Genomic DNA, 17,515 nt, shown 5'->3' on the forward strand with positions numbered 1-17,515 from the left:
TACAGAACGCATGCACAATATTGAAATCGACCCCAAACGTTCTCACGTTGATGTGCAAAACAGTAATACGTTGTGTGTGCTTGTGCCTACACATTTTTACATCCTGCTATTTGGGTTAAAAGGGAAAAGTCTGCAAGTGTGTCCAATCTCATCTCAGTTTTCTATAGCCTTCTTTTTATGAAGTAAGGGAAAACATACTGCACTGCAGAAAACATTGTGGACACCGGTTGTTGCTAATGGAGCTTCCCCACCAAATGACATTATCTTTTGTCTGTTGTGGGTATAAGCCTGATTTTGCTTGTTTTATGTTGACGTAGCATACAGTAACATACAGAGCAACAGAGACGTTCAAAAACCTGATTCTAGATGTTGATTTAGAGCTGTAGTTGAAAAAGCACAGGTAAAAACAAATGTGAAACAAAATCATGGAAACTGCGGTTTTGTCTAGCATATACAGGCACAATCTATTTCCATTGAGTTTAAACACAACAAACACTGAGTCAAGAACTGTTGGCAGAAAGCATATATCATCATTGCTTCACAAATGCCAGCATGTACCAGTAAACCAGCATATACTGGCCTGTGGTTAATTTTTTCCTGTCTGTGTTTCTTTACCAGCCTAGAACAATGAATTTGACTGCAGGAATGCCAGTTGGCTATGGCTGAGGGGCCAACGGAGAGACATCAGCAATGCTACCAGAATGCACTAGTGCTGAATTAAACCAGGGCAAAAAGGCTGTGCATAACCAAGCAGAATGCTCTTAATTATCCCACTATTCATATTATGTAGGGTACCACTAAATGTTTGCAATCATCACTGCTGAAAATCAATGCAGGGCAAAACATAATCACAATCAAATATGTACTGCCTTGTGAGCATACATGGTTTTGCTAAGGCCTGCAACTGGTTATGAATGCTATCATTAACCAAGCAGTAATGCCTCACAAAAAAAATGATTTTTTTTTTCCCAGCAGCAACTCACTTCTCACATCATGAAAAAATATTCTATTTCAGGCATTTCAAAGAAAAGTGTGAGGTCAGTCAACAATCATTATTTCAGTGGCAAGTTTGGTTTTCTGAAAGTTGAGAGGGGGGGGGGGGGTTTGGTTTTGTTATTCAATACTTAATTTTACGAGCACTGTAAATACATAGCATAAAGACCTGTAAGAGACAAAAATATTAACAGCACGCACAAAAATATTGAGTACAATTTAAGTACTTTTTGCTTTACGTCTCCAAGCACGTCACATTTCCTTCAGCATGCTTGACAGATAACATACAAGCACACCTGCAGCATCTTTTCATTTGTTCTGCACCTGACACATTTCTTCTTTTCTCACAGTTTCTGTGTTTTTTTGCCCATTTTAATTGTTTTCCTTCACTGGCCAGTCTTAGCTCTAGCCTTTATCTCTGAAACTCTGCCTTGAAGGTCAGAGTTGAGGTTGTTGATATTTGAGCTCAATGCCCAATCAAATGATACCACTGTTTTCCATGCCCCTGAAGCTATGTGTTGATTGGCTGAAAAGTGTATGGCTCTGTCTGAGCCTGTTTTTTTCCCATTTACAGAGCCCAGGACTGTGTGTGAACATCAGAATGGACTGCTAGAGGCCTGTGAGGAGCAATGAGCTGAATTTGACAAAAAGTGTATCTGATTAGAATTGGGGCTATGGCTTTAAGAACCAGGCGCCCCACCTCTCTTTCGATCCTATAACTATAGTTAGATAGATTCAGTGTTGTGAGTGGAGTCATGAAAACCTTTGTAATGTATACTCAGTTTCTTGCCAATCTCTTGCATGAAATAGCTTAATTTTTTTGAAAACAACAAACTAGCCCAAAAAACTTTTGCTTTATGGCCATTTTGGACCACAAGCGAATCCATAAATACTGACACTCCTGATATATCTTCGTTTAATCCTAACAAGGCCAACGTTATTGCTGCCTTAAGCAGAAAAATGCTTTTCAATTCCAAAAGGGTTTTCTAATGATGAATTAGCCTTTTAACGTAGTCCTTTAGCATGCAGTAACATCATGTGCCACTGGAACACATGAGTGATGGTTGAAGAAAATGAGCCTGTGTACACTTTGTGCACATTAAAAATCCACCCTTTGCAGGCAAATGGTCATCTGGTACAGCCCTTTCGGGCCCAAGGTGTTTTTCAGCAATCAAGCTAAATAATAAAATAATAATTCAATACAAATACTGGTTGTCAAGTATTTATGGATTACTTAACAGCTTTTCTCTCATTGTGCTTGGTGATAAGTGTTTTGACAAAGTGCTGTACACTATACAAAACCATTCTAAATAGATAACTGGTTAACTGCTTGTTGAATTAACACATATAAACAGCTCTATACATCCAAATAATCCACAAAGTACCACATGCTACGAAGATTTAGACAAAAGAGAACAATTTTGCTAAAGCCATGGATCAATTAAGACTCAGCAAGTTCAAAGTGATGTCAATATAGATACAGCCGCGGAAAAAATTAAGAGACCACTTCAAAATTATCAGTTTCTCTGGTTTTACTATTTATTGGTATGTGTTAAAGTAAAATGTACATTTTTGTTTTATTCTATAACCTACTGGCAACATTCCTACCAAATTTCAAATAAAAATATTGTCATTTAGATCATTTATTTGCAGAAAAATGACAATTGGTCAAAATAGCAAAAAAGATGCAGTGTCTTCAGATCTCGAATAATGCAAAGAAAACAAGCTCATATTCATTTTTAAACTACACAATACTAATGCTCTAACTTAGGAAGAGTTCAGAAATCAATATTTGGTGGAATAACCTTGATTTAAAATCACAACTTTCATGTGTCTTGGCATGCTCTCCACCAGTCTTTCACATTGCCGTTGGGTGACTTTATGCTACTCCTGGCGCAAGAATTCAAGCAGCTCGGCTTCTTTTCATGGCTTGTGACCATCCATCTTCCTCTTGATCACATTTCAGAGGTTTTTTATGGGATTCAGGTCTCGAAATTGGGCTGGCCATGACAGGGTCCTGATCTGGTGGTACTCCATCCACACCTTTACTGGCCTGGCTGTGTGGCATGGAGCATTGCCCTGCTGGAAAAAACACTTCTCAGAGTTGGGGAACATTGTCAGAGAAAAAGGAAGCAAGTTTTTCTTCCGGGACAACGTTGTACTTTGCCTGGCTGAGGTTTGTAAAAGACCATAAGGATTGAAATAGCGGACTGGAGGTTCTTCTAAGTTCGTCTTCTCTGATGAGTCCGATTTCACAGTAGGTGCAAGACTCTCTGGCTTGTAGGCCTCTCCAGGTCTCCGTCTAACCATCAGACGACCATGTGTTGGGCAAAGCTGAAAATTGGACTCATCAGAGAAGACGAACTAGAAGACCCCCCACTCCGCTTTTTTCAATCCTTATGGTCTTTTACAAACCTCAGCCAGGCAAAGTACAACGTTGTCCCGGAAGAAAAACTTGCTTCCTTTAGCTCTGACAATGTTCCCCAACTCTGAGAAATGTTTTTTCCAGCAGGGCAATGCTCCATGCCACACAGCAAGGCCAGTAAAGGTGTGGATGGAGTACCACCAGATCAGGACCCTGTCATGGCCAGCCCAATTTCGAGACCTGAATCCCATAAAAAACCTCTGAAATGTGATCAAGAGGAAGATTGATGGTCACAAGCCATGAAAAGAAGCCGAGCTGCTTGAATTCTTGCGCCAGGAGTAGCATAAAGTCACCCAACGGCAATGTGAAAGACTGGTGGAGAGCATGCCAAGACACATGAAAGTTGTGATTTTAAATCAAGGTTATTCCACCAAATATTGATTTCTGAACTCTTCCTAAGTGTAAGCATTAGTATTGTGTAGTTTAAAAATGAATATGAGCTTGTTTTCTTTGCATTATTCGAGATCTGAAGACACTGCATCATTTTTGCTATTTTGACCAATTGTCATTTTTCTGCAAATAAATGATCTAAATGACAATATTTTTATTTGAAATTTGGTAGGAATGTTGCCAGTAGGTTATAGAATAAAACTAAAATGTACATTTTACTTTAACACATACCAATAAATAGTAAAACCAGAGAAACTGATAATTTTGAAGTGGTCTCTTAATTTTTTCCGCGGCTGTATATCAAGCAACCAAATTGTCTCTTTCTTATAATCTATCAGAGACATCAACCAAGGTGTTTTCATAGAGCAGGCCTATCTACCTGGGTTTGTTGATATAATGTGATGGTAATGCTAGCAACCTCAGAAGCACAGGGTAAGTATTTAACTTTTAGAGAGAGCTCTGTTTTGAGTAGGATGTTACTTTGGTTAAAAAAAAAAAAAAAAAAGGACATGCATGCAAGAAGCTGCTTCAAAACAACCTAGCTACTGTATGTAAATCATGCATTAACTCGTTCTGTTTTTGCCGCAAAAACGCTTGAAAAGTCGCTATTGTTGAAATGCTCAAACTGTTCAAAGTAATTCTCAGGGGGCAATAAACACCCCCAAACTGTTTTTTACTCCCACAAAAGATAAATCGTCATTGGACACCTTTGACAGATGGATCTGTGATTTTCTGAAGATTGACAAAAATGAGATACACTCTTAGGATCAATGGGGAAGTTTGATGTGGCATGATAAAAGCAAACAGGATTTTCGAATTTTTAGCAAATTTATTTAAAATAAAGAACAAAAATATAACACGTACATAAATATTTACAGCCTTTGCTGAATACTTTGTTGGAGCACCTTTGGCAGCATTTACAGCAATTACAGCCCCAAGACTTTTTGAGTATGATGCTAAGGTTGGCACACCTATTTCTGGGCAGTGTCTCCCATTCTCCTTTGCAGGACCTCTCAAGCTCCATCAGGTTGGATGTGGAGCATCAGTGCACTGCCATTTTCAGACCTCTTCAGAGATGTTAAATCGGGTTCAAGTCTGGGCTCTGGCTGGGCCACTCAAGGACATTCACAGAGTTGTCCCGAAGCCATTCCGCTGTTATCTTGGCTGTGTGCTTAGGGACGTTGTCCTGTTGGAAGATGAAATTTCGCCCCAGTCTGAGGTCCAGAGCAGGTTGTCATCAAGGATGTCTCTGTAGGCTACATTGCTGCATTCATCTTTCCCTCAATCCTGACTAGTCTCCCAGTTCCCACCACTGAAAAACATCCCCACAGCATGATGCTGCCACCCCCATCTTTCACTGTAGGGATGGTATTGGCCAGGTGATGAGCGTAGCCTGGTTCTCTCCAGACATGACGCCAAAGAGTTCAATCCTTGTTTCATCAGACCAGAGAATTTTGTTTCTCATGGTCTGTGAGTACTTCAGGTGCCTTTCAACTTCAGGTGCCTTTCAACCTTCACTGTCAACTGTGGGACCTTATATAGACAGGTGTCAGTTCCTTTCCAAACCATGTCCAATCAATTGAATTTACCACAGGTGGATTCCAATAAAGTTGCAGACACATCCCAAGGATCAGTGGAAACAGGATGCACCTTGTTCTCGTTGTACCGTTGTACCGTGTAGGAGGGCCTTTACGGATCCCGGGTACAGCATACGGCGCGTGTTGCGACTGTCACCAGCCAATTGGGCACTGCTGTATACCCTGCGACCCTAAAGCTTACAACTGATATCTCCATAAGTACATTACTAAACTAAATGACAAATTGCCAGCATTACTAAACATATCTTTTCCTTTCTCTTTCTCTCTCTCTCTCTCTCTCTCTCTCTCTCTCTCTCTCTCTCTCCTTCCATATCATATTATGCCTATAATAACACTGATAAAATAGCCATACTGCCTACTGTTAAATCTACTACCCAAATGTTTCTCCCTATCTGTTTCTAAAATTGATGTCTACTAACATAAATGTTCTCTCGCCCTTATAGCATGTTCCAATCGCTGATGGAAATGGAAATATTGCTCCTCACCCCCACCACTCCTCATCTACGTACATGGACAGCTGTACTCTACCCACTCACTTTCTCCCTTTTCTTTCCCTTTTCTTTCCCTACTTATCAAGACTATCTCCCCATGGGACGCTGCTGTACTCTCTACACCTGGTCTACCTGGAGAAACTCTCGGCCAATTGCACCCACCGCCACTGCATTGCGGTACACTTACTCTACCCCATACCCTATGCTAGCATTTATATACAATATACATTATTGCCACCACTGAGATGTTTCTCTGTCCCTACGTCCCCTACCCCTGCAACAGTAACCCTATTAGTACAGTGAATTGGTCTTGCCTGTATCATGTGTTTACCACCGGATGTCTGTATACATACTATGTCCCGCGACCAATTGCTGGCTGTATACAACCCCTGTTGCTTCCTTTCCCCTTCTGCCACACAACCCTCCCCCTTCCCCCCTTCCCACCTTCCTATCTCCACCCGGCCGACCTCAAGCAGATGGGTCCCCCCTTATGTGCCGTGGTTCTGCTTAAGGTTTCTTCCTACCTTACAGGGAGTTTTTTCTTGCCCCTGTTGCCATTGTGCATGCACTAAGGGGGTCTAGGCTCTGGGCTCTGTTAAGCGCCTAGAGGCAATTGTATTGTTATGGCGCCATACAAATAAAATTGAAATTGAAATTGAAATTGCACCTGAGCTCAATTTTGAGTTACATGGCAAAGGCTGTTAAAACGTATGTACAGGGACGTGCACAGGAATTTTGAAAGGCAGTTGCTCTGCCCTGGAAAAAAGGGGCAACACGCCCCCGTCATGTAATCGCAAATTTTCATAATATAATTTTAAACTCTCACTAACCGCGGCTGCCACGCCCCCGTCATGTAATCGCAAATTTTCACAATATAATTTTAAACTCTCACTAATCGTCGCTGCCGCTCCCCCGTCATGTAATCGCAAATATATATTTCCTTCGGAGGGGCAACTTCAGTCGAAGAGTGCATGTCCCTGCTTATGTATATGTGATTTTTTTCCCGTTTCAATTTTTAATAGAAAATAAAAGTTCTTTATGGGGTATTGTGTGTAGAATTTTGAGGAAAAAATAAATGTAATTCATTTTGGAATAAGGCTGCACATAGCAAAATGATGAAAACGTGAAGGGCTGTGAATACTTTCCGGATGCACTGTATAATTTATAGGTAACTAACTTTTGTTTTATTTTGTTTGCTTGTGTTATTCCCTTATTTTTATTTTCATATTTATTTATTTTTTACCGTGTCTTGAGTGTTCAGTGTCCTGTCTAAGTGTTTGAAAGCTCAATAAAGATACAAAAAAAAAGAAACGTGTTCTGCCACTTGTTTTTTTAATAAAAAAGAATCCAAACATAAAACTAAATTTGCATTTCCTGAAGTATAGTGCTAGAAAACCAAAAAAATTTAAAAGAAATAGAAAATAGATTAGAACAATCAGTGCAATTCAGTGCATGCAGAGAGACAGACACAGAAGGAAAAAAGGAAGAGGAGAGAGAGGTTTGCAAAGACTGACAAATTGAACAAGAGAAAGAGAGAGAAAGAAAGAGAAAGACGTTAAGAGTTAAGGATGGTAGGTATACAGAAAGATCGATACGCAGCACAGTCAGAAATGGACTTTTCACAATGTCTCGCCCTCTACTGTTGCTGTGTCTATAAGCTTTTGGTTTAGGTATAAAACATCAATATTTGAGGCTTTTCCTGTATTTCAACATGTAAAAATGTTAAAGAAAGTTAAAAAGATATTTAATAAATGGAGAAAGAAAAGAGAGAAAGAGAAATAGAAAGAGATGTTATCTCGCACTAAAAGCTTTAGTTGACTGTAACTATGAGAAAGTATAGCCTAATATAAACATATTGTAGACTGACTGACTGATTGATAGCCTTGGATTACAGAAACAACAAAGTAGGCCTACATAACATTACAAAGGTATGCAAATACAGCAATGCATTTATATTCCATTAAATAAAACACAATATGAGGTGGAAATAAAATCACGCTAATCACTGGCTCTCCACGAAGCTGTGTGCTGAGCCCACTACTGTACCCCTTGTACACTCATGACTGTACTTCGACCCATCCCACCAACACCATCATCATTTAATTTGCTGAAGACACCACCGTGATCGGGCTCATATCAGGAGACGACAAATCAGCGTACAGAAACTGACAGTGCGGTGCTCAGACAACAATCTGTCACTGAACACCAAAAAACTAAAGAATTAATTCTGGACTTCAGAAGGCAAAGTGCAGATCCGACCCCACTCCACATCAACGGGAACTGTGTGGAGAAGGTCCACACCTTCAAGCTCCTAGGAGCCCAATTGACAGATGACCTCTCATGGTCTGCCAACACTTCAGAGTCTGTCAAAAAGGCACTCAGGAAATACAACCTGGAGTGTAATCTGATGGTGGCCTTCTACCGCCACTATCGAAAGTGTACTGACTGCATCTCGGCGTGGTACTCCGGTTGCACTGCAGCAGACAAGAGAGCCCTCCAAAGGGTCATCAACACATCCCAAAAAATCACTGGCTGCTCACTGCCCTCCCTGATCCATTGCCGGCTCCCGCTACCTTAAGGACCAATAACATTTTGAATGACTCTTCTGACCCAGGCCACCACCTGTAAACTCTCCTGCCCTCAGGCTGACGGTACAGGTCCTTTAGAGCAAGGACCACACATCTAAAGAACAGTTTTTTCCCGAACACTAAAACAGACATTCACTAAACATAGAATTTCACAATATTAATACACTAATCACTTTGTTGACTGCAAGTCACATATGCCATCTCAGTCGCCTTACACATGTGTATAAACAAAAATGTTTCTGTATTTATTGTAGAGCACCTCAGGGAAGTACTGTTGTATTTATTGTTCCTCAGGGAAGTAGCCTACTTTAATCTATACCTCCGCACTTTGTTGAACTCTTAATATATATATTGTTTTAAGCTATTCGTACTGTTTTTAGATAATTGTGATGTCAACACTCTTCACAGTGTTGAATGGAAGTTCACACCTGACCACACACACAGCAATTGCAATCACCTGAAGCTAGTTGGTGAATTAGGATTCAGACAGAGAAGCTGTGCCTATAAAAGAGCAGGTTGGGTGTTTGGGAGTCAAAGCTAGGGTGTTGCTGTTGCAGTGGTGAGGAGAGTGCTACTTTTGGGTTTTTGAGTCAAACCACTGAAGTTTGCAACGTCTCTTGGCATGATGTTCAGGTACACATTCAATTGTTTGTCTTTAGGTATATCTTTTTCTACTTGGTCTTAACACAGTGTATTCTGCAGGTTCCCTTGGATATGCCTTTACTTAATAAGTGAAATATGCTGTCAACAACTTGAACAAGGTATGAGTTGGTCTTTTTTTTTGTACATTTGCATGTAGAGTATCTTTTAATTGAAGCTCTTGTTTTGTTCTAGGGTTGGAAGTTCCCCAGACTTTTGTGTACCATGGTTTCAGGCCTGGGACTCCTGGCAGTGGCTCTGTACCCTCCATGAATGACTTCAGCTCTATCAAAGGTGAAGGTGACCAAAGTTACAATGAACCTTTGAAGATGCCCCCAGCATGGGCCCAGGTGAACCAGGCGGCCAAGACTCATCCAGTGAGCCAGGCAGCCAAGATGCCCCAGGTGCAGGCCCAGATGCCCCCAGCATGGGCCCAGATGCCTCCAGTGAGCAAGGCAGCCAAGATGCCCCAGGTGCAGGCCCAGATGCCCCCAGCATGGGCCCAGATGCCTCCAGTGAGCCAGGCAGCCAAGATGCCCCAGGTGCAGGCCCAGATGCCCCCAGCATGGGCCCAGATGCCTCCAGTGAGCCAGGCAGCCAAGATGCCCCAGGTGCAGGCCCAGATGCCCCCAGCATGGGCCCAGATGCCTCCAGTGAGCCAGGCAGCCAAGATGCCCCAGGTGCAGGCCCAGATGCCCCCAGCATGGGCCCAGATGCCTCCAGTGAGCCAGGCAGCCAAGATGCCCCAGGTGCAGGCCCAGATGCCCCCAGCATGGGCCCAGATGCCTCCAGTGAGCCAGGCAGCCAAAATGCCCCAGGTGCAGGCCCAGATGCCCCCAGCATGGGCCCAGATGCCTCCAGTGAGCCAGGCTGCCAAGATGCCCCAGGTGCAGGCCCAGATGCCTCCAGCATGGGCCCAGGTCAACCAGGTGGCCAAGATGCATCCAGTGAGCCAGGCAGTCAAGATGCCCCAGGTGCAGGCTCAGATGCCAACAGCCCCACCAAGCCAGGTGCAGGCCAAGATGCCCCCAGCATGGCCCCAGATGCCCCTGGCCCCAGTGAACCAGGCAGCCAAGATGCCCCAGGTGCAGGCCCAGATGCCCCCATCATGGGCCCAGCTGAACCAGGAGGCCAAGATTCATCCAGTGAACCAGGCAGCCAAGATGCCCCCTGCATGGCCCCAGATGCCCCAAGCCTCACCAAGCCAGGTGCATGCCCAGATGCACCCAGCCCAAGTGAACCAGGCAGCCAAGATGCCCCAAGCATGGGCCCAGATGCCCCCGGCCCCAGTGAGCCAGGCAGCCAAGATGCCCAAGGTGCAGGCCCAGATGCCCATGCCCCAAGTGAGCCAGGCAGCCAAGATGCCCAAGGTGCAGGCCGAGATGCACATGCCCCCAGTGAGCCAGACTGCCAAGATTCCCCCAGTGAAACAGGCGGCCAAGATGCAGGCCCAGATGGCCTCCGTGCCGGTCGAGACGACCCTGCCTCAAATGACTCAATCCAACTCTTTAGGTAGTCTTGGCAGCTCCTCCATGGATGTCAGTGGAGAAACCGCTTCTAATGCTGGTGCTGCTGAGGGTCCCTCATCAGGGCGAGAGCGCTACCTTGTGATCACAGAGCCATCAGGTTTTCAAGCACGCTACGTGGTTAAATCCTTCAATCGTTACGTGCGTGGAAAAATGGTCTTTTCCCAAACCACCTACATCCCACTGGATGTTCCTCCAAGTGATGCTGAGCCTGCTCCTGTCCCCATTTTTCTTGGACATGAAGCCCAGACTGACCAAACTGTAGACTACACTCTTTCAAAGTAGGCATGGGTTTTTCTGTATATCTGTTCATAAGTGAGTGTTTGAATTCTAATGTATTTCTTTCTCTTCAGGAAAGGCTAGATTTGCCCAGTTGATCTTAGCCACGGAGGTATCCGTCTACTTTTGTTCTCAAATTCTGTTTCATGTGGGAGGGAGTCTTGCTTTTCTTACTTTGTCTTCTCTTTTCAGGCCCTGAACTCAAAACTAAATGGATATCAAGGATGCACTTTACATTGTGGTTAAAACAATAAAAGACTTTCTCTAAATTTGCATCTCCAATTTCTTGAAACCCTTTTATGGACTTGATGGGTAAAAGGCAGGCTATCCATGGATACCATTGAAATCTTGTCCTGCTGTTGAGGGAGGTTGACTCAAATGGATTACTGGAGAAAATCGGGATGTAACTTCAGGATGTAGAATTTCTTTATCTGGCTCTCTATGGCAAACCAAATTTATAATCAGCATCCTTGAGTAAAGGATCTCTTTTGAATTGTTGTCCTTAAGCTTTAGGTGTGTAACGCGTGCCATGTGTTATTCCAGAGAAGCAAATGCTCCATAAAATGGCCTATATTTAAGTACCATGCATCAGCGTTTCAATTATATTCTGAGTCAACCATATATAGGCAAGTGTTTTACAGCTAAAATGGTTCATACACTTTAATGATGGGTAGTTCATTGATGCTGCCTCATACTGGCATCCCTAGAGATGTATCAGCAGTAAGTAGCTATGAAGTTGGCAATGTAATGGAGTTTGTGAATAAAAGGTTATTTAAAAAGGAACTAGTTTATTTCTTGTAATAAGAACATTATGTGGTTCCAGGAAGCGGGTTCTCTTAGTCAACTGAGGAAAGCGACATGAAATGGATGCACTGAAACCGCCTGTTAAAACTGACTGGAAATGCTGCTATTAACTAGAGGACATTCAAGCAGCAATTCAAGCTGTACGTTGCCACGCTTGAAATTGAGAAAGATAGCCACTGTTGCCGGCAGAGAAGCATTTAAAGCTTCAACACATTTCTGTTCGCTGCAAACTCCCCTATGATCTGTGATCAGAATTCCGGACACTTATGTTTCGACGACCTTGAACAGGGTATACAACCTGACAGATTTCTCCAAATGGCTGCAATATGAGGCATGGTGCCAGGACCGTTAAGGCCAAGCCAGACAGTAAGCAGAAGAAGGACAACAACAACATATATATTTCAATTCTTTCTTTTCTCTTTTTACCTACATCATTATATGTGATTTTGTAAGTTATGTGAGCTTTAACATAAATGAGAATTGCTACTGCAACAACACTAAAACGGCTGAATTGGCTGAAGCTGATATTGACAATCAGATCCCATCAATTTTTTCAACAAAATATTTTTATCACCAGAGTAGGGGTGAGGGGGCAGTTGAGAGCACTTTTGATAACGCACATTTGCATATATTGTCATTAAGCCAGGGCTGAGAATTAGCTTTTGGTCGACACTCCGTCATCAGCGAAATAGTGTCAAGAACTAATGTATACACTGAGTTGAAGCAAGTAACTAGCTCATCAATGCAAGACTGAGAATTAGACTGATAAATAGGTATCACTACAACAAATGCTGCTAATTTAGGCCAAACAATGATGCTGCTTTTCCCTATTGTATTGTAATGGCAAAGTGACATTGAATATTGTCAGTGATGTAATATTGTTGTGTTAAATTGTTGTGTTGTCCCTTGTCACACCAACAGGAGCAGCACTCCAAATTTCGTTGTATGCGAATACAGTGAAAATAAAGGCTTTCCTATCTATTTCTATCTATCTAATTCCAACGTATTAAAGTGAATGAGACCGTATCTCTAGTGTCTTTGATACAGACAAACATGAGTGAATGAGTGAAAGATAAAGACAAAGAACTTAGTTAGATATTAAGAAAGAAAGAAGGAAACAGACAGACAGATCCATGGATAGATAGATAGAGAGAGAGCGAGAGAGAGGGAGAGACAGAGAGAGCTGCTGAGTGCAGCAGTGACAGTTAGATTGTGAGCCACGAAGATTCCACCAGTCATTTCGGTGGGAAATTTTAACTAGTTTTACTTTGTTTACTTTTTCTGTTCTAGTCAAGAAAAAATACAATAAAACCTACGCAACTAAGTTTGAACGAAGTTTCTACGTAAAGCAGTCCTTCAGCAATTATTCCCAGAAAATCGGTTTGAAGGGGGGGAAAAAAGCTAATAATAATAAGACGCCCACGAAGGTATAGGCTACTACAAGTAGGCTACTGCAAGTGCTATCAGAATTTATATCCTATTATAAAATCAGTCATAAGGACTTTTATTCAGAAACTTCCGTTTGCCCGCCCTATAATTCTCCGGAAGAAATAGTGTAACCTCCTCTTACACTTCCTCTTTCCGTCAACGGAGTTTAGGTAGGGGAATGACTTTTTTTCTTCCCAACTCAATCTAATTGAAATCTTCATTATAATGTGTCCATCCGAACGTTATTAACGGGCAAATGTGTAGTTTTAACGCTTAGGTATATGAAGGCATTTGTGTTTGTCCAGCGGGTTGCCTATTTGTACAAAAAAAACTAAATATTTTGGTCATTGCTTCAGAGTAGAGACATGGTCAAGACGTGTCTCTGCAATACACGTAGCTAACGGCACCGTACACACATTTATGTAATTGCTGTTTTTTTTTTCAGAAGCGCTTATCACCGTTAATATTGTCAAAAGACTGTCGCTTATTAATGTGTATATTTACTGGCGTTTACTCAACCTGTTTTACCAGGACTCATGCTAGTGGGTAAAGCAGTTAGCTAGGAAGCTAGTTAGACTAGCTAATCGAGGGCCAGCCGGTGTGTATACACCAACGGGCAAGAAATGGGTTTACGTGTGTTGCTTGTGTGATAATACTGTGGAGGTGGTGTTTAGTGCTGGTATGCATCTCCGCAGTAGAATCTGCATGATTTCGTGTTAATTAATGCATTAAGTATTCTATGTCGATAATTCAAACTGATATTTTCCTTGCCAGGCCAAAATGGGACGTGTGATCAGGGGTCAGAGAAAAGGTGCGGGCTCCGTCTTCAAAGCCCATATTCATCACAGAAAAGGAGCTGCCAAACTCCGGCATATTGACTTTGCTGAACGCCATGGCTACATTAAGGGAATCGTGAAGGTATGTTAAGTGATTAGGTCATGTGAAGTGATGGTACGCTCTTGCTTGTGTGTTCACATGGTCTGATGTGTGTCTTGACTGCTTGCTCTGCAGGACATCATTCACGACCCCGGCCGTGGTGCTCCCCTGGCCAAGGTGACGTTCCGTGACCCATACAGGTTCAAGAAGAGGACTGAACTATTCATCGCAGCTGAGGGAATCCACACTGGCCAGTTCGTCTACTGCGGCAAGAAGGGTAAGGGCAAAAGCATGATATGACCGCTGTCATTTCTGTCATGTGGCCCAGTACTAGCACTATAACATTAAATCTTACCTATCCGGCAATTGATTAGACAACATTTCTATTGACTAATCCCAGATTTAGTGCTCTTGGGTTGACTAGCAATGTTGGCGGTTACAGAAGCTTCAAATGGAACTAGACAAACTGAATAATAAGCCTGAATCATTTTACGTTTGTCATTGAAGGGACAACACATTATACCAGGCCAGAGATGAGCCTGTCAGCAAAGCTTGTATAATTTATTAAATCAATGGTCTAATCATTACCCAGGTTAAAAGAGTAGGTTTACACCATACTGACTGACTTCTGTTTAGAGTGACATAGATGCTTTTTATATCCCTCACAAACCAAGGGTGAAGCAAATGTGTTCACAATTATCATTTGTAAGGGGAATGTTTTACATTCTATGCTGTCATTTGAAGACAATCAATAGTCATTTTTTACCTTTTGAGTCCTTTAAAGTGTCTGAAACTAACATTGGATGCTATGTTTGACCCCTCAGCCCAGCTGAACATTGGCAATGTGCTGCCCGTGGGAACCATGCCTGAGGGTACCATCATCTGCTGCGTGGAGGAGAAGCCCGGTGACAGGGGCAAACTGGCCCGCGCATCCGGAAACTACGCCACAGTCATCTCTCACAACCCCGACACCAAGAAGACCAGAGTCAAGCTTCCCTCGGGATCCAAGAAGGTCATCGGCTCTGCCAACAGAGCAGTCGTCGGTAAGGTCTCATTCTTTGGCCACAAGGTGCTTGCAAATTACATTGTACAAAGCATGATGATCCATGTTATAAACTGGAAAAATGCTTTCTGAGGGTAATTTCTCATGTGCTTTATGTGCTCTGTGAAGGTGTTGTTGCTGGTGGCGGTCGTATTGACAAGCCCATCCTGAAGGCCGGTCGTGCTTACCACAAGTACAAGGCCAAGAGGAACTGCTGGCCTCGTGTCCGTGGTGTGGCCATGAACGTAAGTCACCACTTTGATTCCATCTGTGTTTTATCGAGGGTTACATACATCAGGCATGAAGGTTCCACAAGGATTCGGATGCTTTATAATCCACGTTGAGCGTTCCTGTGATCCAAAATCCATTCATGTTTTGTGTGTAAAATGACATTCAAATGCTGTGGAGGTGCACGCATGTTGAACTTAGTAATTGAAAATTAGCTTGAAATGTTCTGCTTCTTGGCCGGACCTTTAGTCTGAAATTGTCAGATTTGAAGGTTTTTTTTCTTTCTAAATCTACAGTGCCAGTTTGTATGTGGGGCTTTTTTCCCTGTCCTTCGGGATATTGTTCTTTTCGGAGTGTGATATGTACAATAGCTTTATTTGAGTGTACAAACACTATGGAAACATATTTACTCCTCTGTTTGCAACTGTTTTTGAATGGGAGCTGTTTTAACCTGGCCTCTCCTCACTCTCCGCAGCCCGTTGAGCATCCCTTCGGTGGTGGTAACCACCAGCATATTGGCAAACCCTCCACCATCAGGAGAGACGCACCCGCTGGTCGCAAGGTCGGTCTCATCGCTGCCCGTCGTACTGGCAGACTGCGTGGAACAAAGACTGTCCAGGACAAAGAGAACTAATTTGTGTCTTCTTAATAAAATATGTCCCAGGAAATTGAGCTGTTCGAAGTGTTTTCTTAGAGTCTGAAACGATGGTCAGGGTTATGGGTTTGTCCCTCTGTGTAAAATTGAGTCAATTCCTAAAACCGCTTTTAAGTTACCAATGCGTAATGGAGTGAAACTTGGAAGAATGAGTGTGCATCAGGCAGTGTTGGGTAACATGTATTAAAAAAATAAAAATGGACTGGTAGACTAAGGCAGGAGAAATTGAGGTTACTACAGTAGCATGCAAGAGTTGATGGCAATGCATGAACTTACTAAAAGAGAACTGTAACAAATGTAGGCTTGTGCCCAAACTTTGACTGGGGTACCTGCTAAGAGAATATAGACGACCATGTTATTTTGAGTGCTCATATTCAAACAAATCTGTTGAGCTTGACCTAAAATTGGACGTCTTCACTGTAACCCACTTGCATGTCTTTGGACCAGTAAGTACTTTTCTGTAAAGGTAGATGGGTCCTGCAAACTATTGAACCAGTCATAAGCCACATAAAGCCCCCAGCATTCCTAACTCGGATGGTTACGGAATAATATAATTACTAAAAATAGTCCTTGCTCCCGGAACTGCTAGAAATGGTTGGGTCATTACACATTTTCAGCATACTCTATTCATCTCACACAATAGGTTTTAATTGGTGTAATGCAAGCCCAATTGTTACAATGGATTGCCTTTTGTATGCCAGTATCACATATTTACAAAGCATCTTTTCATCACACTAAGTTGCCCTTAGCTGCTTTTGATGTGTTCGCCTCGGGGAGTGGAGGGAAGTGTGGGATGATGAGCCCTGTGGCATGTCCTGAGTGTGTGGCTTGCATTTATGATGAGATGACCTGCTGTGATGTAGGTCATTTATTTTGTATTTGTTTGTGTACATAAATAGGCTGTATGCCGGTGGCTCCAAATACTGATATTTAGTCTTTAAAAGTGTTCTTGAAAAGAAAGAACTGGTGCAGCCATTTTCTCCTTACTGGACTAACGTTTATTAATAATAATAATAATAAAACCCCATGTCAGTCATGGAAATGAACCATTTCAGTTATTTCTGCCAACCAAAGGACTTTACTGAAGACCAGGGAGAAAAATGTGTGAATAGAGTCTACAGTATATGCTTGTGATGTGTGACCAAAGGGTGGTTTAGCAAAATATTTTAGGAAGGTTCAGTCAGGTGCAGTCAAGTGTGCGGGCCAGGTCTCAGCCCCGTCCATAATCCAGTTCTGAAAAACCCTCCTGTCTGGATAAGTCAAGATAAGCCTCTTTGCTCCTACCCAGATACTTGTTAGTGAAAAGAACAATTTCATCCCAGAACCGAGAGGAGTGCAACACATCGGAAAGGTGTTTCAGAGAACATAGACTCGGAATTACAGAAAAGTTGGCAATGAGAGGGAATGAAGGAAAAGGGCTACTGGACTTGTATGTCAGTTAACTAAGAAAAAGATATGTCTATACAGTGAGAAGGGGCTTAGGATACCCTTGCATATTACTATGCAGCTGGCATTCGTGCAATACACACTCACACACACACAAACATTGGGCT

The 17,515-nt window shown here is 42.6% G+C and overlaps 1 protein-coding gene across 1 annotated transcript; it reads left to right on the plus strand.

The window, feature by feature from the left end:
• Window positions 1-13,288: 13,288 nt before the first annotated feature.
• rpl8 (ribosomal protein L8) lies at window positions 13,289-15,975 on the plus strand. The gene is made up of 6 exons (XM_080838693.1): window positions 13,289-13,331; window positions 13,936-14,079; window positions 14,173-14,314; window positions 14,862-15,080; window positions 15,209-15,324; window positions 15,783-15,975. The coding sequence occupies exons 2-6, from the start codon at window positions 13,942-13,944 to the stop codon at window positions 15,939-15,941; spliced, it is 774 nt and encodes a 257-aa protein (XP_080694819.1). The 5' UTR covers window positions 13,289-13,331; window positions 13,936-13,941; the 3' UTR covers window positions 15,942-15,975.
• Window positions 15,976-17,515: the final 1,540 nt, after the last annotated feature.

The sequence above is a fragment of the Sprattus sprattus genome (assembly GCF_963457725.1).
Source record: "Sprattus sprattus genome assembly, chromosome: 5".
NCBI classification, from domain to species: Eukaryota; Metazoa; Chordata; class Actinopteri; order Clupeiformes; family Clupeidae; genus Sprattus; species Sprattus sprattus.

Bases quoted from the DNA above. Each gene is read 5' to 3' on its own strand.
- rpl8 (XM_080838693.1), top strand. From the start codon at position 13,942: ATGGGACGTGTGATCAGGGGTCAGAGAAAAGGTGCGGGCTCCGTCTTC. The intron at 15,081-15,208 runs GTAAGGTCTCAT...TGCTCTGTGAAG, and splicing joins TGCCAACAGAGCAGTCGTCG to GTGTTGTTGCTGGTGGCGGT. The intron at 15,325-15,782 runs GTAAGTCACCAC...CACTCTCCGCAG, and splicing joins TCCGTGGTGTGGCCATGAAC to CCCGTTGAGCATCCCTTCGG.